At 40.7% G+C, this 27,980-nt stretch overlaps 1 protein-coding gene across 5 annotated transcripts in view; it reads left to right on the top strand.

The window, feature by feature from the left end:
- The window catches only part of sptbn4b (spectrin, beta, non-erythrocytic 4b), a 76,223-nt gene extending 49,805 nt beyond the window's left edge, over positions 1 to 26,418 (top strand). For 2 of the 5 annotated variants that reach the window (XM_023812134.2, XM_023812137.2), the window contains 18 exons: positions 3,792 to 4,055; positions 7,316 to 7,543; positions 8,097 to 8,186; positions 8,361 to 8,639; positions 9,186 to 9,316; positions 11,208 to 11,412; positions 13,096 to 13,341; positions 13,682 to 13,816; positions 14,428 to 14,672; positions 16,401 to 16,539; positions 16,977 to 17,061; positions 17,832 to 18,028; positions 20,016 to 20,794; positions 20,896 to 20,956; positions 21,069 to 21,328; positions 22,041 to 22,211; positions 23,156 to 23,198; positions 23,309 to 26,418. In XM_023812134.2, coding sequence (XP_023667902.1) covers positions 3,792 to 4,055; positions 7,316 to 7,543; positions 8,097 to 8,186; positions 8,361 to 8,639; positions 9,186 to 9,316; positions 11,208 to 11,412; positions 13,096 to 13,341; positions 13,682 to 13,816; positions 14,428 to 14,672; positions 16,401 to 16,539; positions 16,977 to 17,061; positions 17,832 to 18,028; positions 20,016 to 20,794; positions 20,896 to 20,956; positions 21,069 to 21,328; positions 22,041 to 22,211; positions 23,156 to 23,198; positions 23,309 to 23,593 — 3,843 coding nt within the window. In that variant the 3' untranslated portion in view covers positions 23,594 to 26,418. Of the gene's footprint in view, positions 1 to 3,791; positions 4,056 to 7,315; positions 7,544 to 8,096; positions 8,187 to 8,360; positions 8,640 to 9,185; positions 9,317 to 11,207; positions 11,413 to 13,095; positions 13,342 to 13,681; positions 13,817 to 14,427; positions 14,673 to 16,400; positions 16,540 to 16,976; positions 17,062 to 17,831; positions 18,029 to 20,015; positions 20,795 to 20,895; positions 20,957 to 21,068; positions 22,003 to 22,040; positions 22,212 to 23,155; positions 23,199 to 23,308 lie in introns of those variants that run through there. The other 3 variants (XM_023812135.2, XR_002838297.2, XM_023812136.2) reach the window with 3 other exon arrangements.
- The last annotated feature ends 1,562 nt before the right edge of the window (positions 26,419 to 27,980 follow it).

The raw sequence follows: 27,980 nt of genomic DNA, 5'->3' as shown, positions 1-27,980 counted from the left end.
TATTAACAGTTTTAGATGTAATACATTGACTTTTTAATGAATATTTTGCATTTTATAATACTCCCTCAATTTTAAATATATTATTTTTTGCTCCATGTATATTTATCTGTGCTCTTTACATTCTTGCTGCTGTATGCACAAGAATTTCCCAGTGGGATCAACACTGTCCATCTAATCTAATCTAAATGAAGTAGGTTTAAAGTTGGCGTGGCATGCAGGCCTCCGGGCTCAGCACAGTCACCTCAGACCTCTGGAGACCTGGGTTTGATTTCCTGGCCCTGCTCTGTGCGTGTAGAGCTTGCTTGTTCTCCCAGTGTCATCGTGGGGTTTTCTCCAGCTTCCACCCCCAGTCCAAAAACATGCTAAGGCGAACCGGATTTGCCAAATTGTTCATAGGTGTGAATGTGAGTGAATGGTGTGTGAGTATTTTTAAACAATTTAGTTAAATCAGAATCACGAAACGCAATTTTGTAAAAGGGCACCAAAGTGCTTGCTTGATTTCCTCAAAAAATCTAAAACACATGTGATTACATGAATTGGTATCTTCAAACTGACATGTTTGTCCCTTGAAATGGACTGGGATCCTGTACAAGGCGTTCCCACCCTCAGCTTTCTGGGATAGGATACAGGGTCACTGCAACCCTGTAAGAGCTACGGAAAATCATTAGAGTCATGTTTCACATATGCACCTAAATTTGGCTCAGTTGAATCTCTTTTCCTATTGCATGTTCTAAAACCACATCGCAAGCTTTAGCCCGTGCTGCTTGTGAGTTTAAAAACATGCCAGTAGATCAGTGTTTTCCATTCCGGTCCCCCGGGACCCACAGACAGTCCACGTTTAGGCAGGGAGCAGAGAGGGAGCGAAGACATGCACCGGGCGTGGGACCCCGAGGACCGGACTGGGGAAAACTGCAGTAGATGGTCGTCAGTAAAATTATTTCTTAAAGTAATAGCAAAAAAATGCCATCTTAAATTAGTTATAAACACAGATATATTTTGTGAAATTTCGTGTCTTCGTTTGACTTAATGATTTTATAAATTTTTGTGTAACAATTCATCTTTAATTATTGTTACTGATAAACTAAAGGTTATTAATAGTCTGTTTTAAAATTCTGTACTACATTTCTTGAATAATACTTAAATGATGCCATGGTTACGTTTACGTTTGGTTTGGTGATCACTTTGACCATTACCTAAATACCTAAAAATATCAAATTGTAGGGAAAAATTTACATTTTTAGTGGGTGTCATTTGTTTGAGACAATTTAAAAGAATACAGTTTGACATTATACAGGTTTTCCCAAGTCAGACTCATATTTATCCTGTTAGACAAGGATCTGACCACAGGAGTACATTGGTGCTGAGAATAATAACCTTGATCAAGTATAGGATTTGATGACAGTAGCTTGGTAGAAAAAATAAATAAAAACCAATAGTAGGGTTTTGAACTTTGTGCCCGGTGCTGCCTGGGATGGGCTCCAGGCCCCCTCACAGCTAGAAGCATGGATGGATACCACCCAGTGAAAGGTGAACAGGAGGAATGAGATGCAGGAACACTCATGCAGGTTCAGGACATTATCGAAGTATTACTCAAGAGTTGAGAGAACATTCTCAGTCTTCCAGGCTGTTCTAATTACTGAATGTACTCCGTCCTCATCCTGCCGTGAGTCACTATCTTCTGTTGATATGGAGTTTTGCATCTTCTTGCGAGGGACAAGTGGCTACATGTGACAGCATTTCCATTCTGCGATGGGTATCTTTGTTGCGTCAGTTGAGAGGGATGGGTTTCATTTTCTTGCCAGAACTCCATGGCTGGATGTAGAGAAAGACTTAGATATCGCGAGGAGAATGAAGTGATGAAGGAACGCAGTATATTTCAAGCAATTGAGATAGATGTGGGCATTTTGAGGGAAATTATAGATCAGAGATCAGGAGTTCACAAGTTATGTAATTAGCAGCAGAGGGACGAACTGCGGGATACGAACAATGTAAATGTTAACGGGGGCAGAGATTCAGTACAATATCTAAATGAATTGGGTAAACTATATTTACCACATGATGCTTAGAAAATGTGCAGTAAATACATGGGTGTTATTTCGTAAGGATATTTGTTGGATTTGTTAGAGCATCATACAGTACATGACATAAAATCGACAGCCATGGTTTCTGTGGTTTCCAAATGGTTTCTAAATTATGAAATAGTAATTTTAAGACAAGTCAAGGAGATTAGTGCTGTTATGCACTGGCATAGATTTAACATATCTATGGAATAAATAAGGTTCGTGCAAAAATATTGTGAGAATAGTTATAGATGATTATATGTTTAAAATATATAGTATCAGTCAACAGTTTAAAGCACAGCTAGCCATATAAAGGTTTATTTGTTCTATTCTCTACATTTTAGAATAAACACAAATACATCAAAACTGTAAAATGACAAAAAAGTACTGACTAAAAAGTATTAAACCAAAAACATCAGTTTGTTGGGAGGCAGTTATCTGAGTTGGGACTCAGAATATTGCTGGTTCAAATCCCTGAGTTGGCAGAGTTATTCCAATATTGGGCCCTTGAGAAAGGCCCTTAACCCCAATTGCTCCAGAGACCGGCTGACCCTACTGTCTCATTGGCCAGTTTGATGAGGTGGCCTCTTGGGATGCTTTTCCAGCTGTCCTGAAGTAGGTCCCACATATATGCTGAGGTCTCATTGGCTGCTTTTCCTTCACTCCCTGGTAAAAAAACATTTTCCACCGTGTTTAGGTCAGGTGGCTAGGTCATGTGATGTGACACTATTACTCTCCTTCGCAGGTGGCTTGGCGTGTCCAAACCTTGGACTGGTACTGTATATAAAAATAACATAACTTGCAAACTTTGTTTTTCCTCCAGTCTTGCAGAATGCCCTTTGGCTCTGCATACAGTGCACACGTCGTCCTGCGGTGCATTACCCCCCCCCCCCCCCCCCATCCACTTTCCATATTAGGCTCCTTGGAACATTCACTGTTCCTGACACTCTCATATTTCTGCTAGCATCGCAGTAAGGGAGGAGCAATGCGTGAGCAGGTAGAACTGAGACGCAGAGCTGGGGAGAGAATACAGATAGAATATTATGTAAACTGCAAGGCTGAACTAAATATTATCCATGGGGTGCATTTATTTATCATTAATAATTATTTGTTTCCTGTTTTTCGGTTTGCTGGTGTATGCTAGTGCAGTGACAGAAATTGTATAGTCTTAACATTATGCGTTTTGAAAAAGCATTACACATCCCTTATGTTTTTATAGTATGTTAAACTTTTAATGTTATTAGTGAAATAGTTACTTGTTTTAAATGTTTAGCCTCTTGAATAGCTCAAATATCCCAGGTCAGTTAAAGCAATTGTAATTGACCGTGACATTTATATATGTAATTTTCACAAATATGTATGTAACAGGAAAAACATATATTACAGGCTGGTGATGATCATGCACTAAGCCAAAGTTGTGTTTTTGACAATGAAATACATTAAAACTGTTTTCCTGCTGATGTCTAAAAGTGTGCAGATAGGTAAACTGCCATTTGTAAATTGCCCATAGTGTGTGATTATCTGTGTGAATGTGCCCTGCGATGAACTGGCATCCCATCCAGGATCTATATTAGCTTTCTACCCTGTGCTACCTGGGCCAGGCTCCAGGACCCCCCCCCTAACCCGGTACTGGTTTAGTTGACTTATGAGTTAACAATTTCTTAGCATAGCACTATAGATGTAGCATATCTTCTGATTATTTTTCATGAATCTGTGCTTTATTTCCTTCAGGAAGGTCAGCAGCTCATTCAGGAGAAACCTGAGCTGAAGTCCATCGTTCAGCGAAAGCTGGAGGAGATTCGGGAATGTTGGCAGGACCTGGAAAGCACCACCCAGGCTAAAGCTCGGCAGCTCTTTGAAGCAAACAAGGCTGACCTACTTGTTCAGAGCTACTCTAGTTTGGACCAGCGACTGTCCCATTTGGAAGGCCAGCTATCACATCTTGATCAAAGCCCGGACCTAACCAGTGTCAACAAGCAGCTAAAGAAACTTCAGGTCTTCATTTCCTTTAAAATGTTTTTGCTGCAAGAAAGAGCAGTGTTTCCGAATACTAGGTGCTGGGGGGGAGCAAAAACATGGACGGTCTGGTGGGGAGCTGGGAGGGAGCAGAAACATGGACGGTCTGGTAGGGAGCTGGGAGGGAGCAGAAACATGGACGGTCTGGTAGGGAGCTGGGAGGGAGCAGAAACATGGACGGTCTGGTAGGGAGCTGGGAGGGAGCAGAAACATGGACAGTCTGGTAGGGAGCTGGGAGGGAGCAGAAACATGGACCGGTTATGGGTCCCCAAGGACCGGATTGGGAAACACTGCTTTAGAGACGACTTATTCTTGGGTTTAACCTTACTAGCCAACTGTTATTGTATTTATTTATTTCTCCTTTTAATATACTTTAAGTGGATAGGGAAAACTTAGTACTGAATGTTTAATATTGGCAGTAATGACAAATTTGGTTCCATGGATCTGTATTCTTGTGCAATTTAAGAAGGCATGAGTAACATTTATGTTCATCAGCTGAATTAGTATGTTGTACTTCTAAGCAATGTAGTAAATAATAGTAAACCCACTCAGCATAGGAAGACTAAGCAAACATCACAGACACACAAGCCCAGACAGTGCTGGAAAGGAGAGGCAGTGAGCACACTGAAAGTTTCATCTATTGAGTGTATTCATTACATAATTTATTTGATGAAGCAGATTTATGCAGATGTTTGGTTGTGTGTTCATAGTGCCACTTCACTGCAAATCACTAAACATACGTACAATTTATGCATGTCATTTTTTTCTTAGAGCATGCTGGTCCTATGAACTGCTTTGAGTACCTTTTTATCCTGAAATTATGGTTTGTATCCTTGCCACCCACCGAACTTCATGAGGGGTACAGTACATTTTTGTTTTGCTCCATCTTTTCTCCCATCTGATTGCTGTCTTTAACCATTTAACATCCACATCTCTCCTTCTTTTTGTTTTTTTTTTCTGATTGACCTAGAATCATTGTGTGTTTTTGACTTCTACACAAATACCCGAGAACCATACGAAATCCCCACAGTTTGCTGTCATTCTGTTCACCTTAGAAGGTCAAATGTTTATTTATTGAGGATTTAAGCTAGCAATGAATGATCCAACAAGAATGTTTTTCTTACGTAATTTTCTACTTTCCTTCCAAACTACATAGCAGTTACTTTTCGTTCATACTTCTGTTTTTAAATACCTGTGCTATTTAGATGCTCAACATCTAGAAGGATTTCAGGCTACTAATGTGGCTACTGAGGTAGACCTAATTTTTTTGGTATCATTTTAGATGTCTATTATCATAGTACATCAATAACCTCCCATATTACAAGAAAAAATGCCTTTTTGCCTAATCAATACTTCATGCAGCTAATTAATTTGACTAATGAAGTGAGCTGGAGGTGAAATTTAACAAATATATGGACCTCGAGCAAAGTTTTGAGAACCAAAGCTGTATTATTCTCACCGTACAAGATGTTACAATCTTTTTGGAGCACAGAATGCTTTTTAGTGCTCCGTTTATTTGTATATGTTCTGATATCGAACTTTTTTTTGAGCAGTAATACAAGTACCACCCAGATACATAGCTTTAAAGACAATCTGGCTTTGGCTAAGACTTTTGCAGTGTACTGATCACAGTGTATATACAGTGGATGTAACAGTGTACACGCCTTTTTGAAGCTGCAGATTTTCTGATGTAAAGCCAAAAATCAAGAACAGTCATATCATACATTTTTCCATGTTTAATATGACCTTGTAACAAACAAACGTAATTAAATAGGACAAATAATTGGAATTAAAAAACCTACAACATCCTATGCACTCCTTCCCGCCAACTAATACTTTGCAGAAGCACTATTCACATTTATTGCAGCAGAAAGTCTTTGTTAATATGTCTCTATCTTCTCTGCAAAGAATTTAAAGCTCCTTCTTGTTGCCTGGGGATCTCCCAGGACAGTCTTTTTAAGTTAGGTCAGTCCACCGATTTTCTGTGGCATTGAGGTCCGGGATCTGCCTGAGGCTCTCCAAGACTTTGATATTCCTTTTCTGTAGCCATTTTTGGTTGACTTGGGTGTTTGCTTTGGGTCATGTTGGAAAGTGAAAGTCATTGACCCATCTAGAGCCCATGTCCCGTGTCCCGTAGCCCTAAAGCGGCACCACTTTTCACAATAGGGTGTTGGGTGCTTTGGATGATGGACTTTGTAGTCTTCATGCCGTACATCTCTCGAATCAAAGCCAAAAAGGCAACCTTTGTCTCACCATACCATAAGACAATTTCCCACATGGTTTGGGGTGATTGAATGTATTTTTCCTCGCAAAATATTGATGTGCTTGGATATTAATTTTTTTGAGAAATGGCTGAAATCATAGCTATCCCAGCAGAACACAAACGTTTTAAGAAACTCAGGAACAGGCATAGTTGGTTCTTAGTTGGGATAAATGAGAATCATGTTTGTCTATGGAAAGTGTATGCTAACTTGATGATTTTGAATGCGGTGGTTTCATTTTCCTAAAAAGGTGTGCATATTTTTGCATCCAGGGTGTTGTAGTTTTTTTAATGGTTTGTCTTACTAATTATCTATTTTTCTCTTGAATTTAGCTTGTTGCAGGTCAATAAATGATGGGAAAAATGTCTGATTTTATATGTAAATATACAGTACAGTACAAAAGTCTTAGGCAGCAAAAGAAAATGATGTTTAAAGGATATTAATGTTGGTGTAAAACTATACTATTATGCCTGTCAAAGTGTGCTAGCTTAGCCATTTCAAAACCTCTGCTAAAATCACCCCAGAATTTGCAGCAATCATCCAATTCACACAGGTGTTTTTTTGACTTGACCACTAACGCACCTTATATAGCTAATCAATATCTCATTGACTATTCTTAACTAATTAAATTAATTAATTAAATGTGCTGGTGCTTAAATTTAATGAATACATGTAATGGCTGGAGGTTTGGGAGCTGAAGAGCCGTTCATCTAGCCATCCAACAAGACCTCAGGAACTCCTCAAAGAACGGAAGACATTTTTACTAGTTTTTATTATTAATTCGTATATGTGTTCTGATATGATATTGATATTGTGTTTTTTTTTGTTCTGAGTAAATGTGCACATTCTACCCAGATAAATACCATTAAGCATTTTGCACAGTACTGCATATGCATACTGTGGCGTTCGCTTCTGTTAGCTGTGATACTCTGAACCTAAGTTTCTTTTTCACTGCCCGTCTTGATTCTGGGGGTCCAGACCATGGAGTCTCAGATGGAGGAGTGGTACAGGGAGGTGGGTGAGCTGCAGGTCCAGGCAGCCGCCATTCCCCAGCCGGCCCTGACCAGGGACGTCAGTATGTCAGACAAGCAGTCTATGGTGGAGACACGCATCGTACGCCTCATCGAGCCACTCAAGGAGCGCCGGCGCATCCTGCTGGCTTCCAAGGAGGTGCACCAAGTGGCCCGGGACCTGGAGGACGAGATCGTGAGTGATTCTATCCACATCAGTTGTATTCCACCTTTATTTTATCATGTTTGATCATCATAACTTGGTGCCTGGGCTTTTGAACAGGGGCGGCACAAGAGATTGTCTTTTGTGGGCACTGTGGGGTTCTTTCAGCAAGGGTGCTCTGAATTTTAGGGTTTCCCCTTAATGTTCCCGTCTCCGCAGTTTAATTTCTACGGCAACACCCCCAAAATGCGTACACAAACACGCATGCAAATAAGCAGCACCCGCTCTGTGACAATTATAGTGACACTCAGTGTTAAACACAATGTGAGATATTAAATTACCGTATTCGTACATTAAAAATAAAAATTTAAATCTTAATAAACCACAGATATTTCTTGGGGGTGCTAAGGGGGTGCTATGGCTATCATAGGAGTAGGAACAGTACACCCCAAGCCCCCCCCGCCGCCACCCCTGTTGTTGAATAATAATGCAAAATTCAATCAGATGAGAAAGTAACTAAAACAGGCATAGCTACACTCAGATAATCATATTAAATGTCTTACGTATTTTTATTTTGTTTCTGAAGCTTTGGGTCCAGGAGCGCCTCCCAATGGCCACTTCCATGGAGCACGGGAATAGTCTGCAAGCTGTCCAGCAGCTCATGAAAAAGAATCAGGCAAGGAATGATGCCCGTCGCCAGGAGGGTGCTCTGCAGACACTGAAGCTGGGGCATGGAAACAAAAACACATGTCGTTTGCCATTTTAATGTTTTTTCCCCTTAAACAGAAAAAGCATGGTGTGGGATCTGCATAACTCCACCAACTTTGCATTGTTTGCCATTATTTCCCAGAATCTGCAGCGCGAGTTGCAGGCACACCAGGTCCGGATGGAGGATGTGCTGGAGCGGGCGGGGCTCATCGGATCCATCAGGAGCCCTGAGGTAGATTGCGTACGGGCCAGTCTAGAGAGGTTGCAGCACCTGTGGGACACTCTGCGACTAGAGACCGAACAGAGACAGCAGAATCTGGACGCTATGTACCAAGCACAGCAATACTACTTTGACGTGGCTGAAGTGGAGGCCTGGCTGAGTGAGCAGGAGCTGCACATGATGAATGAGGAGAAAGGCAAGGTAAGATAAGATAGATGCATCGGTTCCTCTGCAAAGGTATAGATGTGGGTTGAGGGGGTCAATGACAATATCTTTCACAGAGATACCGATTTTTCTTGTGTTTGACACGGATGAAACAGAGCCTCTTCCCAGCTTACAATAGGGGTTACGTTCCGATAAACTTGTCGTAAGGCGTAAATGGATTTTAATACAGTACACCTAACCTAAGAAACATCATAGTAGCCTAGCCTGTCTTAAAAACATGCTTATAACATTTACATTAGCCCACAGTTGGACAAAATCATTAACACAAAGCATGTTTTATAATACAATGTTCAATATCTCACGTAATTTATTGGATAATGTACTGAAAGTGGAAAACATTTACCATCGTAAAGTCAAAAAATCACAACATTGACCATCGTAACCCAGAGAGCATCTATATATCCAGAAGCTACTATACATGATGTATTCTGTCCTTACGGTGTATCGGGAAAAAAATACGGTATCAGCTCCTTAAGCAGCTGTAGCTCCTAGTAATGCTGTGTCCAATGGATCGCTCCCCAGGACGAGCCCAGCACTCTGAAGCTTCTAAAGAAGCACCTGGTTTTGGAGCAAACCGTCGAGGACTATGCAGAGACCATAGGCCTTCTCTCTCAACAATGCAGACAGCTTCTGGAACTGGGCCATCCGGACAGGTACCTTCAAAGTCATTTGTGTTGATTGCTCTAAATCAGGGATCCCCAATTGCAGGCATTGGGGGCCAGCCTGCAACACAGCTTGCAAATTTCCCTGCTCTATTCGGCTCACCTGCTCATTGCCAGGTTTATTAGGTGTGTTAAAGCAGGGAAATCTGTAAACCGTGGTGCAGATTAAAGACGTAAAATCAAAAAACTCCTTGAATAATCCCTTTTTTGCTGTTCTTTTATTATTCAGTCGTAATGATGTTGTAATGTATCACAACACACCCACGTAAAGCGCCTTGGCGCAGCTGTTGTGTGAAAAGGCACTATATAAAAATTAATTGAATTGAATTGAATAATCAATACCTTTAATACTTTGCCAGATAATAGTTACAATATAGGCAATGCACTGCATATTTGACTATGTATAACTGTTTTTTATTATGTAAGACTGTTTTTAAATTCTTTATATAAAAGTTATACATCTGCCATCACTCTGACATTATATAATATAGTGTAAAATCCAAAAAAAATGTTATTTTAAAGTTTGCAGACACATTAGAGAAGTAATTAGTATTTTTTCATACACAGCACCACATGCGAAAATCGTTATTATTGTTACTGGATGAGTGAGCTCTGTGAACAAGCCGACGCAGCAGCCTTTGTGGAGCAGAGTTTAGCTCAGCATGTTAGGGAAGGAAAGGCATGACTTCAAACCCATCGCCGGCACAGTAATCATATCGCTGTTCAGCCCTTCTTCAAGACTTGCAGTCAAAATGTCCTCCCTTCCATGTCACTTACAACAAAAACAATTCCTAAATAAATTAAAAGTGAAGTGTTTTTAGAATTGCAGAATATAAACACAGAGGAGCTTTCCATACCACCATTTTTTTCATTTGTTTGTACTGAATGTCTCAGAACAGCATTAATAGTAACAAACATTGATTTATTAATCAAATACCCAGCGAATAGGGCAGCCAGTGACTCACTGATTAGCACTCAGTTCCACCCCTTCAGATTACTGGGGTCTATTTCTGCTGCTGACTCTGTAGAGTTTATGATCTCTCTGCGTTTCATATCCTTCCTGTATTCCAGGTTCCTCCCATCATCCAGAAGCATGCAGTTTAGGGGATCCGGTGTCTCGAAATTGCCCTTAGTGTGCAAATGTATATGAAATGCAATAGACTGAAACCTGGCCCTGAGTGTGTCGTGCCTTTGCCTTGTGCCCTTTGGCCCATTGTAACTCCGTATTAGATACAAGCATATGTAGTATGTAGTATGTAGTATAAACACTTGTTCCCAAAAATTTTCACTGCTTTGTCTGCCACCATCTTTCACTGTCTGACTGCTTGCAATTGAATATACAGAAATGAGATATTTATATATACACATTTCTTATTACTCTTGTGTTCTTAATTCTAAATGTAATCTGTTCAATTCTTCTGCCTAATTTAAAGTAAGTTTACCTTTTTGTAGTAAAATTTACAAAAAATACTTTGGGTGATGTCTTCAGAACAAATCTAAATACAAATCAACAAAATTATATACTAATATTAGAGTCAACAATGTAGATAAAATATTGTAGATTGGTATGTGAATGTTGCCAAAAACTGGTTAAAAAAATTAAGTTGTGAAATAAATATACAAAACCCAGCTAAAGAATTCATGTAGCTGGGTGACGGAAGACACATATGAGGAATGAGAACAGTGATGGTGGATTTTCAGAGAACAAGTCCATTGAACATTGTGAGAGTCCGACCAAATGTCAATAGAAAGCAGAACCCTGTAGTCCAGGCATCTTGCTCTTTGCAGTCAAAACATTGAGCGATGCAGTTTTACTTGTATTATGCTGTTTCACTTGTAACGGTCCAATGTGTTAAAGGTTTTTACTGTATGTTTATGGCAGCGAGCAGATTAGCAAGCGGCAATCTCAGGTGGACCGATTATATGTATCGCTGAAGGACCTCGTTGAAGAGCACAAGTCCAGGCTAGAGCAGCAATACTGGCTCTACCAGCTAAACCGTGAAGTGGACGAACTGGAGCAATGGATCGCAGAGCGTGAGGTGGTGGCCAGCTCCCCTGAGCTCGGACAGGATTACGAGCATGTCACGGTTAGTGTGCAACATCGGCAGTTTTATTGTCAAATGAAGAGTAATTCTATACTGGATTACTGCTCGGCCTACAGGGAGTTGTATTAGTAATCCTTAGCGTGAGGGGGAAAAAAAATCACTAAAATGATTTCATTTTTCCAGTCTTCAGAGATCGTTATGCTGCAGAAAACAATTCTGACCTTTCCCACAAACCTGCCAAGTCTCAACCCCCCGACCGTGTGAACAGTCTGTCTAATTTTGGCTCTCAGAAGTGTTGATGCAGAAAAGAGAAAATCTTGGGAGGGGGTAAAAGGCTCTTATGTATTTTATCTCTAAATTAGCAATAAAAAAGAGTAGACATGGCAGATCCTTTGATTCGATGATAAGAAACACCAAGACATGGTTTAACTCAAATTAGACTTGTATGAGTGGTATTTCCATTGGAATCCATCTCTGAATGGAAACAATCTCCTTTGAAAAAAAATGTTCCGTCTGGCATATGGGGTATTTCATACATAATAAGCAAGGTGTATAATAATGAAAGAATTTAATTGTTGTTAATCAGCACTGAGCTCGTTCTTTATAGATACCTTAAAGGTAATCTGCATACCTTAATATAGTCAAATGGCCATTTTGAAAATATGTTCATTCATTTTAATTCAGTTTAAAGAGGAATATATGGAAGATTAATGTATTTGATTAATGGATTAATTGGTTACCTGCACTGTGAAATGCTGACCAGAGGTTAATAGGCTTCTCCTTAACTCTGGTTTCTCTCAAGGTTGCTTCCTCTATCTGAGAGAGTTTTTTTTTGCCACTGTCACCTCAAGCTTATTCTTGGGGGAGCTCTGGATTCTTTAAAGTGTTTTGTGACAATGCTCCTTGTTAAAAGCAGTGCAGAGATAAAATTGAATGGGTTGCGTAATAGCATGGAGGCTCAGTGGATGACAGCATTGCCTCATCCTACCAGGAATGGAAGTTGGTCCAGTTATTTAAAGGGGACCTATTATTATATATTTCTTTTCTTTTAGTGCGTTATCTAGCTTTAGGCACATGTAAACGGTCCGCAAAAATTGAAGACCGAAAATACACGCCAAAGGAAGTAACTCTCACTACAGAAACAACTTTTCTATAATCGGAATTGCAGTCCTTATTTCCGCGACATGGTGAGGTCACCTTGTTATACATTCCTTATTGGCTGCCTATCAGCAGGGATCTGTCTGCAGACTGCAAGAGAGGGGCGGAACGTGTAGGGCAAACTGACCAATCGGAGCACGCTGGGCTCATTGGGGGTGGGGCTTAAAGCTCAAACATGGCATTTCAGACAGAAGGTGAATAAAGATGAGAAAAATAAAAATAAATTAAAATGAGAAAATTTGCATAATAGGGCCCCTTTAATATTTAAGTTTAAATCCTGTTTCTGCTCCATTCGCTGTGTGGGTTTTCTTCTGGAGTTGGCTAATTTATCTCTAAATTGCCTTGCATGTGCTCTATAATGGACTGGCACCCCACAGAGGGAATACCCTTGCCTTGTGCCCCCCCCCCCCCCCCCCCCCATGACCCCCTGACTAGGCTAATGGGTTGGAAGATTGATGGATGTTTGCTTAAAATTTTTAAGTTAATATTTGCCACTGACAGAACTTTTTGCTTAGCAAACAGATGGATCCATTCATAAATCCTTATTGTTCCTGTTGAAATTCTCAGATTCTGCAGGAGAAGTTCACAGAATTTGCCACGGAGACTGGCATGTTGGGTCAGGAGAGGGTGACGGCTGTGAACCAGATGGTGGATGAGCTCATTGACTATGGCCACGCCGATGCAGCTACCATTGCAGAGTGGAAGGATGGCGTGAACGAGGCCTGGGCTGATTTGTTGGAACTGATGGAGACGCGAGCACAGATGCTGGCTGCATCACACCAGCTGCACAAATTTTTTGCAGATGCCCGGGAGGTATACTGTCAGGAATATTTGGACCATTTTAAATATTATGTTGTTATGCTACTTATTAGTTATATATTCATTTGTATGCGATGGGTTGGCGCCCCATCCTGGGCTATTCTCTGCCCCGCCCATATTTTCTAGGATAGGCTCTGGACCCCCCATGATCCTGAATAGGACAAGAGGGTGCAGAAATGGATGGGTGGATGTTGATTTGTTAATTATTTTGCCTTGTTTGCAGTAATATTTAGTTGTATTTCTGAGTCTGAAGCTCTAATGACATAAATCAATCCTCCAGATGTGAACGAAAGGTGCCGTGAGTGAAGGTGAAGGTGATTGTGTTGGGTTGTAGGTTTTGGTCCAGATCGCGGACAAGCAGAGGCGGTTACCTGAGGTGCGGGCGTGTCAGGAAGGTACAGCCAACACCAGCACGCTGCAAAGGCTCATGCACACGTTTGAGCAGGACATTCAGCTGCTCATCACCCAGGTGAGCGCACTCGACAGGCACAGACTGAGTCACGTTCTGTGTCGTTCGGTGGTCGGCGATAGAGAACTTCACTGGGTACATAAATACCGGCAGTCGCCGAGTTAAGAACACCCAACATACGGACAACTTGTACTTATGAGCAGAATGCCATAAAGCATTTTATATAAAAAAATTGGGTTAAATATAATGGTTCGTAATAACGGACGCACACGCTCCTTAGTGACAGCTTCAGCAACTTCAACAGTTTGTCGACTTGAGGTACAGTACAGTTACGTATGTAGTTACTGTACTGTACTATTATTTTACCAACTTACCTACAAATTTGATTTAAAGAGAGTCTTAGGGAATGGATCTCATACATAACCTGGGGATTGTCTGTAACTTTATTATTTGAACTTAGTATGGCACTATGGAAAATGTAAATATGATACCCATATTTTTTAAATTTAGATTTATTTAGATTTTAGATTTGCTATGTTTCCTTAAGTTTTTACTTTTGTGAAAGAGGTACTGATCATATTTATTTAATCACTACTCGGTTTGTGCCCCGGCGAATCAAAGCAAAACTACTGAGTGAAACCAACTAAAACATGGTAAATCTTCATGCACAGGTGCGGCAGTTGCAGGAGAGTGCAGCCCAACTTAGGACTGTCTATGCAGGTGAAAAGGCAGAGGCCATTGCCTGCAAGGAACAAGAGGTGATGCTGTCCTGGAAGGAGCTGCTGAATGTATGCGACGAGTGCCGTGTGCAGATTACCACTGTGACAGACAAGCTGCGCTTTTTTGGTGTGGTGCGTGACCTAATTATCTGGATGGACGGCATCATCTGCCAGATCGGGACAGGAGAAAAGCCCAGGTACCGATAGCATTTAAACACATCATTTATGGAAGAAGACTCTATCGAAGAAGCTCAAATTTAAGCTCAGACTGAAAAAAAATGCATCACATGTATAACTGTAACACTGAAGGATACTCCTGAATGAAAGGGATGCAATATTTGATGAGGATTGGTGCCTCCTCATAGATCCTGAATAAACTTCAGACATCTAAGGCATAAGCAAGCTGTTTCATCAATTAAAGCCAATGAGACCTTAGAGATAGATATTGGACCTGTCTGGCATTGTGTAAATCTCTTATTTTGCCTAAAAAATAATCAGAGTCCATAATATATAAAAGGGTGATGGTGCAAAGCTAGGCTCATTTATATATTTCACCTGTTCCTTATTCGCGGTCGTTAAATAATGTTGAGTTTTATCTCTTGCCCCAGTAAACGCACCAAGACCCTGATTCCTGAGGCCAATCACAACTGTAGCCCTTTAACTACAAGAAAAACTTTTTTTAGTTACTTGTGTTTATTTTTCCCTGTGCTAAATGGTGGTCTTTCCTTCCCTGGTGCTTTTGCTAAACACTACTTCACCACTGTCCCCAAGCAGAGCACCTGATTCTTTCTGCTATCCTTGTTTTATGCTCTGGACTGACTTCTGCAAGATCACGGAGGTGGTCTAGGCAGGAGAAATAAATATTATGGCCAGATCAGTCATTCTTCACTGTGTTTGGAACAAGTAGTTTGTTATGCATGCCAAAGATGTATACAAACCTGAAGACTATAAAAGGTTCTGACAGTCCTGTTGTGGTAAGGATGTTTTTTCTCCTGTAGATCTGCTCATGCAGCTACAGGGGTAAAAGTAAAAATTCAAAAGCCATGTATTATTGTTGAGCAATGATTCCATATACTTTCAATATGGTTGCAGTTGTTCTAAAGTATTATGGCAATATACATTGACACTGTAGATCATATAGACCCAATGTACCATAGAGGTAAGGGCGCACACTGATATGGTGCGAACCACCATATCAACCACATGACGAACCACCTCAGGGGTGAGAACCCAAGTGCAGCCATGTGTAGGGCGATACCTCGGCACCACGCTAGTTCGAATGGAACAGAACAGTGTGACATTTTTTCCAGTCTCTGGAGTGCCAATCCTACCATCAACCACCAAATTTTCCCTGTCAATTGAAGAACCTGCTCGCAGGGATAGATGTAGATTAACATCATACCCAGACCAAAGTAATTGCAGGTTAAGGGCCTTGCTCAAGGGCCTTGGCAGATAGCATTATACATTTTTGTATATATCACAAAAGGTTATGTGCATTGTACATCATTATAATCAGAAGTGATACTTCAGACAAAACATGCAAACTTCTTCCCACTATAACCAAATGCTAGTATTTTTACTACATTTTAATTTTATAAATATGTTTTTTTTCTAGCAGTTGAGAATCGAATTCCTATATTTTAAATTCCGACAGATTTTTCACCATAATATTTTCTGACTATTCAATTCATTATTTAAACGAATCCCTCCTTGAAATGTCTACAGTTACCAACTCTGCAGCAAGTTGGGTCGTATCTGATGTTGATTTACGTCCTCCAGCATTCATTCATTTAGGTTTGATGCCTGAGAAGGTCTGAGTAACTGTCACATACAGTATAACATTATTCTGAGCTTTCATCTGGTTGTGCCATTGAAATAAAACACAATGCACAAATAACGGGAATTATGCTCTCTGGCTTCTTTAGGGATGTTTCTTCGGTGGAGGTTCTGATGAACTATCACCAGAGCCTGAAGTGTGAAATCGAGGCACGCAACAAGAGTGTGATCCAGTGTGTGGAAATGGGGAAGACACTTCTGGCAGCTCGCAACCCTGCAGCTGAAGAGGTGACAGACGATAATCGCATATCGCATAACAATAAGGAGGCCATTCGGCCCATCAAGCTCATTTGGGCAGAACTTAACTAATAGCTCAGAGTTGTTAAAATCTTATCTAGCTCTGATTTAAAGGAACCCAGGGTTTTAGCTCGCACTACACTAACAGGGAGACTATTCCATACTCTAACTACACGTGTAAATAAGTGCTTTCTCAAATCCATTTTAAAATGTTCTCCTGCTAATTTCCACCTATGGCCACGAGTTCTAAATAGTTTTTTTTTTTTTTTTATGGAGAGCAGTCAAATGTTGAAAACCCATATAAATAACAAATGCATTATTGTAGTCATGGGCCAGAACAATGGTCTTACACCTCTTAAGATATGGGTTTCATCTGGGTGGATAGTTATGGATTATGCTAATCTGCATGTTGACTATTTGGATTATAGATCAAGGAGAAATTGGATAGGATTGTGGCTAAGCAGAAAGAGCTCACTGAAAAATGGGACAAACACTGGGAGCTTCTACAACACAGTGAGTACTTTATGTATGTTGTTACATAGCAAAGTGTTGTGTACATTGTTGTGGAGCATGAAGAATTTTACTTAGAACATGTTCACCATTTAGGTAAATGTGTGAAATGATTGCATTTGCACAAATTTATATCAGAGTATTGCATTTATTTATTACTAAGGTTCACCTGATATTTTTCTACGTTTCTGTGCATAGGCATTAATTTCAACATCTATTTATGTCACCTGACAATAGGAAGTGAAAAGTTGTTGTTATGTTTTTCTTTGCATTCTTTGCAAATGCTTTATTTAATATGTGTATATTTTTTTATTATTATTTATTGACATTAGGCTGGGTTTTTGCAATATGGAAAATAAAAATTCTGCACCTTTTACATGTGCAGACTTTGATATCTCAGAATAAAGAATCAAAATGAATGGAAAACATCCAATTCTTTCTGAATTCCAGAACTATCATTCCAGAATTTGGATGAAATTTGGTGAAAAAATTCAGCTAGTGGTAGTGACAGACTAGTGATACATCCAACAAATTAAAATTGAAATACCAGCCAATCAGAGCATGCCATGAAACTTTGCACGTTTTCAATATTTCAAAAGTTAATAAAGTGACATTAGTAAAGTGAGCCAATTAGAAATCATTTTAGGTAGATATTGTTGTGCCAGTATTATCCCTAGAAAGGGTAGAAAATGCCTAGAGAAAGGCAGAAAACATGCATAAATATGACGAGGATCCTGGATGACACAGACAATATATGCTCGTCTTGCCCTCAGTGCTTGAGGTACACCAGTTTGCCCAGGAAGCTGTGGTGGCAGAGGCCTGGCTAACAGCCCAGGAGCCGTTCATCAACAGCAGCGAGCTTGGTAACAGTGTGGACGAGGTGGAGCAGCTGATTCGACGGCATGAAGCCTTCCGCAAGGCCGCCGCCACTTGGGAAGAGCGCTTCAGCTCGCTACGCCGGCTAACTACGGTGCGGAAGACTCTTAATCTTCCTGATTCACACATGTAACCATTATTGCTTTCTTCATGCTTATTAATTGTGTAGGTATAACATATACAGACAGGTCACCCAGGGCTGTAAGGCTGCCAGATCAATCAATTAATCAATCAGTCTTTATTTATATAGCATTCTTTTAACCACAGGGTTTGCAAAGTGCCTTACAGACATTTAAAAGAAAGGAATTCAAATAAGTATACAAGAAATAACAATAAGCACAGAGAATTTTTTTTTATTGATTGCCACACCGGGGACTATAGCACCTACCACACCGGGGACTATAGCACCTACCACACCGGGGACTGTACACCGGGGACTGTAGCACCTACCACACCGGGGACTATAGCACCTACCACACCGGGGACTATAGCACCTACCACACCGGGGACTATAGCACCTACCACACCGGGGACTGTAGCACCTACCACACCGGGGACTGTAGCACCTACCACACCGGGGACTGTAGCACCTACCACACCGGGGACTATAGCACCTACCACACCGGGGACTATAGCACCTACTACACCGGGGACTCCTACCACACTGGGGACTATAGCACCTACCACACCGGGGACTATAGCACCTACCACACCAGGGACTATAGCACCTACCACACCGGGGACTATAGCACCTACCACACCGGGGACTATAGCACCTACCACACCGGGGACTATAGCACCTACCACACCGGGGACTATAGCACCTACCACACCGGGGACTATAGCACCTACCACACCGGGGACTGTAGCACCTACCACACCGGGGACTGTAGCACCTACCACACCGGGGACTGTAGCACCTACCACACCGGGGACTGTAGCACCTACCACACCGGGGACTATAGCACCTACCACACCGGGGACTATAGCACCTACCACACCGGGGACTATAGCACCTACCACACCGGGGACTGTAGCACCTACCACACCGGGGACTGTAGCACCTACCACACCGGGGACTATAGCACCTACCACACCGGGGACTATAGCACCTACCACACCGGGGACTATAGCACCTACCACACCGGGGACTATAGCACCTACCACACCGGGGACTGTAGCACCTACCACACTGGGGACTGTAGCACCTACCACACCGGGGACTATAGCACCTACCACACCGGGGACTATAGCACCTACCACACCGGGGACTATAGCACCTACCACACCGGGGACTATAGCACCTACCACACCAGGGACTATAGCACCTACCACACCGGGGACTATAGCACCTACCACACCGGGGACTATAGCACCTACCACACCGGGGACTGTAGCACCTACCACACCGGGGACTGTAGCACCTACCACACCGGGGACTATAGCACCTACTACACCGGGGACTCCTACCACACTGGGGACTATAGCACCTACCACACTGGGGACTATAGCACCTACCACACCGGGGACTATAGCACCTACCACACCGGGGACTATAGCACCTACCACACCAGGGACTATAGCACCTACCACACCGGGGACCGTAGCACCTACCACACCGGGGACTATAGCACCTACCACACCGGGGACTATAGCACCTACCACACCGGGGACTGTAGCACCTACCACACCGGGGACTATAGCACCTACCACACCGGGGACTATAGCACCTACCACACCGGGGACTGTAGCACCTACCACACCGGGGACTATAGCACCTACCACACCGGGGACTGTAGCACCTACCACACCGGGGACTGTAGCACCTACCACACTGGGGACTCTAGCACATACCACACCGGGGACTATAGCACCTACCACACCGGGGACTCTAGCACCTACCATACTGGAGACTCTAGCCACTACTTCATTGGGGACTCCAGAAAGACCCATTAATGTCTTTTTGCATTAGCTTGTGGAATTCCTTGAGGATAGGATAAAATCCTATCACAAGTGATGTCAAAAGGCGTTATTCCTATCATAGTTATCATAGTGGTATGATTATCTTTCCCTCACCCCAGGTTGAGAAGTTGAAAGCAGAACAGAGCAAACTGCCTCCAACGCCGCTACTGGGCCGGAAGGTTTTTTTGGACCCCCAGGAAGCGTCCCCCAATCGGAGCACCACCTCCTCCCTGATACGGCAGACAATCTATGAGAAGCCTGAGCCCAAGTTTGAGAGACAATCCCTGGAATCCCCAGTCTCTCTGGTCAGAAAACTTGGTTCAACAGTGGCTAACTACACACCGGTCATGAATGGCTCTAGTTACCGAGGGATAGATTTGCGAGCAACGACCAGTGGGGAAGCGAAGGTGGCTTATGTGCGACAAGACCTTAGGCCTGAACGTTTGCAGCCCAAGATTGATCATGTCCACGAAGCTGTAAGGCCCTTGCTAGAAATGCATAAAACAGAAAGGGATAAGGATCAAGACAGGGGACGGGAGAGGGAAGGTGAGATGGTCTTGGCTAATGTGGTAATGAGAGAACCTGGTCGAGAACTAATAACCACTGAACAACCAAGGGACCCCCGTGGCAGCCGTTCTGACCCCCAGATGGATCACTATCGGAGAGAAAGGCATTTGGAAAGACAGGCTTCCAGCGAACAGGAAATTCAAGCCCGACGCGATGAGCTGCCCCAAGAAGTTTGGCGAGAGCGTCACGAACGCCGTTTAGAGCGGCAGACGTCTAGTGAGCAGGAGGGTCATGGTCACGATTCTCGCCGTAGAGACCGGCCACGGCTTGAGAGGCAAGAGTCAAGTGAGCAAGAGACAACCAGAGATCACTCGGAAAAACGTTCTGCTGGGTATGTCAGTACCATCACTAAATGATTATAGTGTAAGCCATGCATGGTGCTACATTAAGTGTGCAATATTTGCTTACAAATTTGATGTTCCGGTACTGCAGGGATAAGCGGTCCACTTTGGCAGAAATTGTAGAACAGCTGCAAGAGAGAGAAGCTGCACAGGTGAGCCTACCAAGCAGGTAGTGCTTTCAATCTGTTTGCTTTGGACGAGTAATATATTTTCTAAATAAGCATCTGAAATTTGACCGTCTGCTTTTTTCCTGTTTGGAAACAGGCTCGTGGTGAGATGCCACGACTTCTCAATGGTCTACCTGAGAAATCCATTCGACCTGATCGCCCACGAGCAAGGGATCGACCTAAGCCCCGCCGTAGACCCCGGCCCAAGGAACCTAACCCAGGAGAGTCAAGGCGGTCTCGCTCAGCACCGGCACAGAGCAGTCCACCAGTGCCCCAGCCACCAATGCATACCGCACAGCACGAAGGCTTCCTCTTCCGTAAACTTGATATTGAGAGCCAGAAGAAAAGCGCAAACAGGTTGGTCTCCGTTTTCTAACAGTATCAAAGGGTACTAAGGGCTATTTCACATATAAAATAAACTGTTCCATGATCTGTTAAGATATGTAATGCTGTATGTTTTGTGCAAGCTCTCTGCAATAAAAATTAAAAACTCAACTGTAAGATTCTAGAAAGAAATAAGGGTGGATGTGCCAAGGATGTCCCAAGCAGTCTCTCCATTTAAGACTTGGACATGGGTGGCAAGAAAGTGCGTGGTATGCAGTCATTGCAGGTGATCATCGCTTCCACATGTCAGTTGTGTTCGTGAAGCATTCAGTTACTCTGGTCTCTGGCACATGAGACTGAACTGGTTCCTGGAAGCAAAGTTGAAAGCTAATTGTACCAATGAGTCCTTGTTATATTTAAATTGAATATATAGATCATGTTAAGACCATATAATAGCAACTTAGCTATTATAAAGAATCCCCTGACATTCTTGAATTTAACCAAAACCTTCTCTTTTTCTTTTAATTTTCCTGGTCCTGGTACTGGCTGGCTTCTCCCTCTCCACAAAGGTAAGCCATATATACATTCTTAGAGAGATAATTTGTATGTTAATTAATTGTTTGTTTGGCAGTCCATTCTCATTCGACCTATGAAGGCTCATCCTCATGAGCAGGACAGGTGAGTAATCTAGGTAGCCTGTGTTTATTATGGTGATTCTTAAAGCAGCCTTCTTCCCGTCTAACAGCAGGTCTTGGGTGAACCTTTACTGCGTGCTGTCCAAGGGAGAAATTGGCTTCTACAAGGATGCAAAGAATACCACCACACCTTACAACAGCGAGCCATTGCTTAATTTAAGCAACTGTACCTGCGATGTCACCAATGGCTACAAGAAAAAGAAAAACGTTTTCACCCTTAAGTAAGTGTTTTTTTTATGTCTTTAATGCATTTAACTTGAATTTTGTATGGTGCACCCACAAATTGTAATGTGGCGCACAAGCATGTAATCATGTATGTAAAAGTGAGATATCCTTTTGTTCTTTGTATTTATATTCCATAGCACTACTGGGTACGTGTCTGGAAAATTATACAGCGGTAATATTTTGGAAATCGCAGCATTATTGATAATGTTCAAGAATTATTGACAAAATACTGTTACCAACACACAAACACACAGGCTGATTTACAGAGATATTTCCTCTATGCAATGTATTCAGCTAAGGAATATACTAAAAATAACATTATAATATACTAAAAACATTACAGTTTCAGAAAGATGTAATTTGTAGAAAACAACATATTACACACTACTGTCCCCAACATGATACATAGGTGAAACTCATCTGCCTAACATGTATTTAGGAGGAACATGTTTACACGCATTCAATCATTTGTGTCAAATTGTTTTGTAATTGCGATTTTTATTCTAGTGATATTTAGGATACTTACTGCTTAATTTCCTGGTGCATAATGATACTCTGCACCCAAGTAGCACAGTTTATGGAAATTTCCTTTCTTATTTGCTCTTTTCTTTGTTTTTCAGTGAAACAAGAATTAATTGTGTGTTCTTTAGCCTTCCTTGTCTTCAAAATGTGCGTTTCTCAGTGCAGTTTAGTCATATTGTTGAAAACTGAAATACTCTGAATCTTTATCTTTTAGGCTCCTTTAAAGCAAGAAATCCAATGCATGCGTTTTCTCAGGATGCCCATGAATTGTTGGTCCGTTCTTTTGACCTGAATTGTCTTTACTTTGCTTGTTTGATGCATTGGCGTGATTTATGCACACATACACACAAATAAGCAATCTAATCTTTTATTAATGCAGTGTACTAATCAGTGTACCATATTCTCCCTCTAATTTTAGAACAAAAGATGGGAACGAATTTCTGTTTCATGCAAAGGATGAGGTAAGTGGCAGTAAACGTATTGTAGTTTTTCATTGTCCAAGCAGTTTTCTGCGTGTTACTGCTCTAGCTCATGGTCATAATTTGCTGCTTTGTCGTCGTCTAAATTATAGGAGGATCTGAAGGGCTGGATCACAAGCATCACCACCAGCATTGCAGAACACGAGGAGATCGCCAAATGGGGACAGCCCCAGCCCACTACCTCTTCCACGGATGAAGGCACGCGGCAAGATGGCAGCAAGGCCGAGAAATCAGAAAAGGGGGAGAGGTCCGACCTGGGGGACAGAATAGAGAAGGGGGAGAGGTCAGATAAGTCCGAGAAGGGGGAGAAATCGGAGAAGAAGGAGAAAGCAGAGAAGGCAGATCGACGCTCTAGCACATCGGGAAAGAAGAAATGAGAATATACCTATATTTCGGAGATTTTGAAAAGAGAGATTTAGCATCTGTGTGAGTTTCCCTCTCACCATTTCTTCTTAATCAGATCAGTTCTGAATAACAAGAAAGGGACCAAGACGAGTATGAATGCTGGAACGGGAGAGTACGCATCCCCCGCTCTGTCTTTTTCTTGTGTTGAGGACTAGACACCAAGCACCAGCTTTTTTGCTCCTACAGTCTCTGCTTCTGCCCCAAGCAGTTACAGTACCTATTGGTCAAGACACTGCGCCAGTTTAGGTGCTGTTGCTAAGATACCCTTAAAAGAAGGTTCTTGTCACTGATGGTATATTAAACTATGTCATTAAGAATGTTTCATTTTAAATTTATTTTAAATTATTCAATTGTATCTATTTACCTGTCTACATATATTTATCTGTCTAGATATGTCTTATAATCAGAAGCAAAAGTTGAATGAAATATGCCAAAATATTTCAAAAATCTGGTTTCTTTCAGATTTTCTATTTTCTTTTCCCTGTCTCCATTTTTTATTTATCTGAAGCCAACCTTTCTTAATACTTGGGAATTTCACAAGAGGGCTTACTTACTAATTAGCATAGCTGTGGGTAATTGTTTGCACATGCTGCAGTCCTATGACATTGGTTCGAAACTGATTTCATATATACTTATCAATGCCTATATTAGCAAGACAGAATAATCCTGAATAAGTGTGCTGACGTATCCACGCCCTTCACAAACATGAAATGCACAAAAGAGGGAAAATGTACGTGAGTCATATTTTCAGTGACATAATACACGGGTCCATTTAATGGATGCATCATCTCATTGTTTTGTTTATTTATTTATTTATTTATTTATTTATGCGTTTGTTTGTTTGTTTATGTCTTGGCGGTTTTCAAAGTTTGCCAGGGACAAAGTATGTTTTTCCTGCATACCACAGCCAAGTTGTCATGACTCAGGTTCTGTTTGTTTCTCTGTCTTCTCAGTATCCCTTAGTCTTCCACACATGATGGGATTGTCCCGATAGGTAGATACACTGTATGGGGCATCCTGCACAACTGTACAGAGTTTGATAACCTGAGGACAAGATAACACTGAAATGGGGCTATTATAGCTGTTGTAAAAAAAAAAAAAAAAATCCCCTAGAACTCGTAATACAAATTGCATTACCGTGCTGACAAGACAGTAGGTAAGCAAAATACCTTAGGAATGCAAAACCACATGACCAGTGGTCAGCTGCTGTGTTGTCATGCGGTCTGAGGTTAAAGGTGTGAGCCATGGTGCTTTCTGTGCAAGATTTGTCAGAGACAATTAGTTTAGAATAAAAAAATAGGTTGATTCTCAAGATTATTTGCAAAGTATACAGCAGGTAAGGCAGTATTAACCAGAAATTTGCAGGATAACTGTAGACAATTTGTCTGTTTCGATTCCTATTAATAATAATAGAAACAATTTCAGCTTTGCTCTTTATAGATATGTAGTCATGCAGGTTCTGCTGGTCCAAAGTCTTTATAATATTCATAGGAGAGTAATGTTTACTTTTCTCCAAAAATAGTAAACTAAAAAGCAGTGCAAATATAATACAAAGTATAAGCCAAAAGATCTGATTTTCACAGGTACCATTGGGGGTGTATACAACTCACAGTAATAAGATCATCATACAGTTGCAAATTTAAAACATTTCTTAAGCATCATGAGTCCCGCTACTTAATTTTTTCATTACATACAGTATGCACTGCTGTTTGCATGGAAACCAACCAATGGTAAATGTTGGTGCACATTAGCCAAAAGCAACCACTGATTGTGGCAACGGAATCGTAGTTACTGTGGACGTACATAGTAACTGCACACATGGAACCAAGTATTTAATTGTGTTTGGAAGAGAACCATACTTTTGGAAGTTCGGAGTATACCACAAATATACAACAACTACAAATTTGTTGAAGCATTTTATTGCGATTAGCACAGTACCTTTTTGCCTTCAGTGTATTGAGCTTTTGTTTTTTTTTTTCTTTTTTTTCCATTATCTACGAAGATTTTAACATCACCGTTTCATGAATGGAATTTGGTTACAAGGTTATTTGATTATTTAGCATTTTCCAATAATAATCCGAAAACTTTTTTATGGTTTATGAAATATGTGTACATTTGTATTTTCTTTAAAAAGAAAATACTTCAGAAATACTTCAGGTCTGTAACATCTATAACATGAATATTACATTGGACTAAAATGTCAGCAAAGACACAGAAGTTCTGTCCTTCGAAGATAACAATTCCTGATTGTAATTATGCAGCAGAATTGTGACAGTAGACTTTTTGCTCCATGCTTACCATCTCCTAAAAATGTGAACAATTCCAGATGTATGTAAATAAGATTTTTTAAGTAACCCATTACTCATATTTTTCTCAATCCTTTTAAAATGAGTTGAAATTTCAATTAAATGGCATTTAAAACTTGCAGTTCTGTTTAGACAGCTATTTCATTTTCATTGTATTTCTTTTATGATTTTGGTAGCTTTACAGAATTATTTTTATGCACTACTTGTTCATCGATGTAAACCAGTCAGTGTGATGCAGTTTAAATGCATTATTCATATTCAAGGAAGAGACCAATGGAAAAAGTAACAGTTGAAAAGAGAATTTATGCAACTTTTCCTCTGCACTAAAAACACTCCCCCATTGCACAGTGCTGTTGGCTGTAAAACAGGGGTGCTGTAGGGTCTGCAGGAGTGAATTATGCTGCATTTAATTTTGGATAAAGTGAACTAATATTCAACTGCCTACTGGATGTCTAATTTTTGTACCCTGAACAATAAGTGTATATCATCAAGTTCTGCCTGTGTTTATTTACTTCATTCGTCTTGAAAGAAAATTTGTTTCTTCTTAGAAATATAAACAAATTCAAAGTGTGTATGTGTGTGTGTGTGTATATATATATACACACACACACACACACACATATGTGTGTATACACATACATACAGACACATACACTTGCTCTAACTCCGAACATAAAGTTCATCTTTCCCAGGAATAAGGATTCCAGTGCTTTTGTGACATTTAGATAAAATTTTTGGGTGAAAAAGTAATTCTGATGGATGTATGGTGTAGAGACTGTTGTTGTCATACTAGTATAGGGTGGCACAGAAATCTATAATGAGGCTAATAGAATTCTGATGTGTTTGCCGCGCAGCAGTTGTGGTGATCATCGCGGAGCTAACCTGCAATGTGAGATATGACTCCTGTTACAAAGATTAATGTATGTTTTCCTCCCTGTTCTCTACCAAATGCGTACTATGAATATGAAGAAATTCACCATAATTGACTCACAATAAGCCCCAGAATTTTAGTCTTTTTTGTGTTTTTAAACAGCCTTCTTAGCTACTCCTCATTTCCTTGTATTGTTTTCTGTTCCTGCTAAGTCAGACCTTACAGCACCACTGGTATTCAAGAACTCATATTTTTACATGTATCAAATTAGTATTGCTTATAATATTTTCTGTAAAGAAAGAACTACTGCTGTAAAACCGAAGAAAAAAGTTTTTGATTTCAAAATTTAATTTTTAAATTAAACCTTGGGGAAAATGGGGCAAATGTTTATTTGTTAAAAAAAAAAAGACAAAAATCAGGGAAAAAAAAGTTGCATGTAATACTGCAGCCCCTATTATAAAACCACCATGCATGTTTCAAAGCAGTTTCACTCCCTCGTTATACAATCACTGTACAGTACTGGGGTGACAGCTGTACATAAATGAAAAGGTTTTATCAATGAATTATAATGTATAAAAAGATTGATCTTAAAAGATTTGCCTCTGTGCAGTTATCTCAGTAAATAGATAAATACAACTTGTGATATGCCAAAAATCCACATATTAAGGTTGATATTTACTCTTTTAAATCAGGAGTTATTAAAGCCTTTTTGCAATGTCTTGCTTGAGATTGTATTAAGGATAAAACACTTGGGTCGTGACAGCCGTTTTAAGAGTGCTGGAAGGGAATGTCTTAAGATGCATTTCGATGTTCTAATACCAAGCAACATTATATTTGTACACTGCTAAAAGACTAAGGTAAGATAAATTCTCATTTAAATTGTCCAGGTTTTGCTGCATGTTTGAATCATTTGTTTTCAACTTTGTGGAAGAGGGAAAGTTTAATAATTTATAGAAAACCTAAGTGAAAGAATAAAACATAATGAGATTATTGTGGGAGAACAGAATATTTCTCAAAAATTTTATGTAATTTAATTAACAAGTTTACAAGAATATATTTTTTACCATTACATCGATATCAGCAATATGTTTATTAATATGTTTAGCTTGCAATGCATGTAATACTGTTTCTCAGATTCAGTTGCACTGCCATACCCATACAGATACTTGCCTTTTACTAATC

The sequence above is a fragment of the Paramormyrops kingsleyae genome, chromosome 17 (genome assembly GCF_048594095.1).
Source record: "Paramormyrops kingsleyae isolate MSU_618 chromosome 17, PKINGS_0.4, whole genome shotgun sequence".
In the NCBI taxonomy this organism is placed as follows: Eukaryota; Metazoa; Chordata; class Actinopteri; order Osteoglossiformes; family Mormyridae; genus Paramormyrops; species Paramormyrops kingsleyae.
This window is presented reverse-complemented; position numbering and strand designations above follow the sequence as displayed.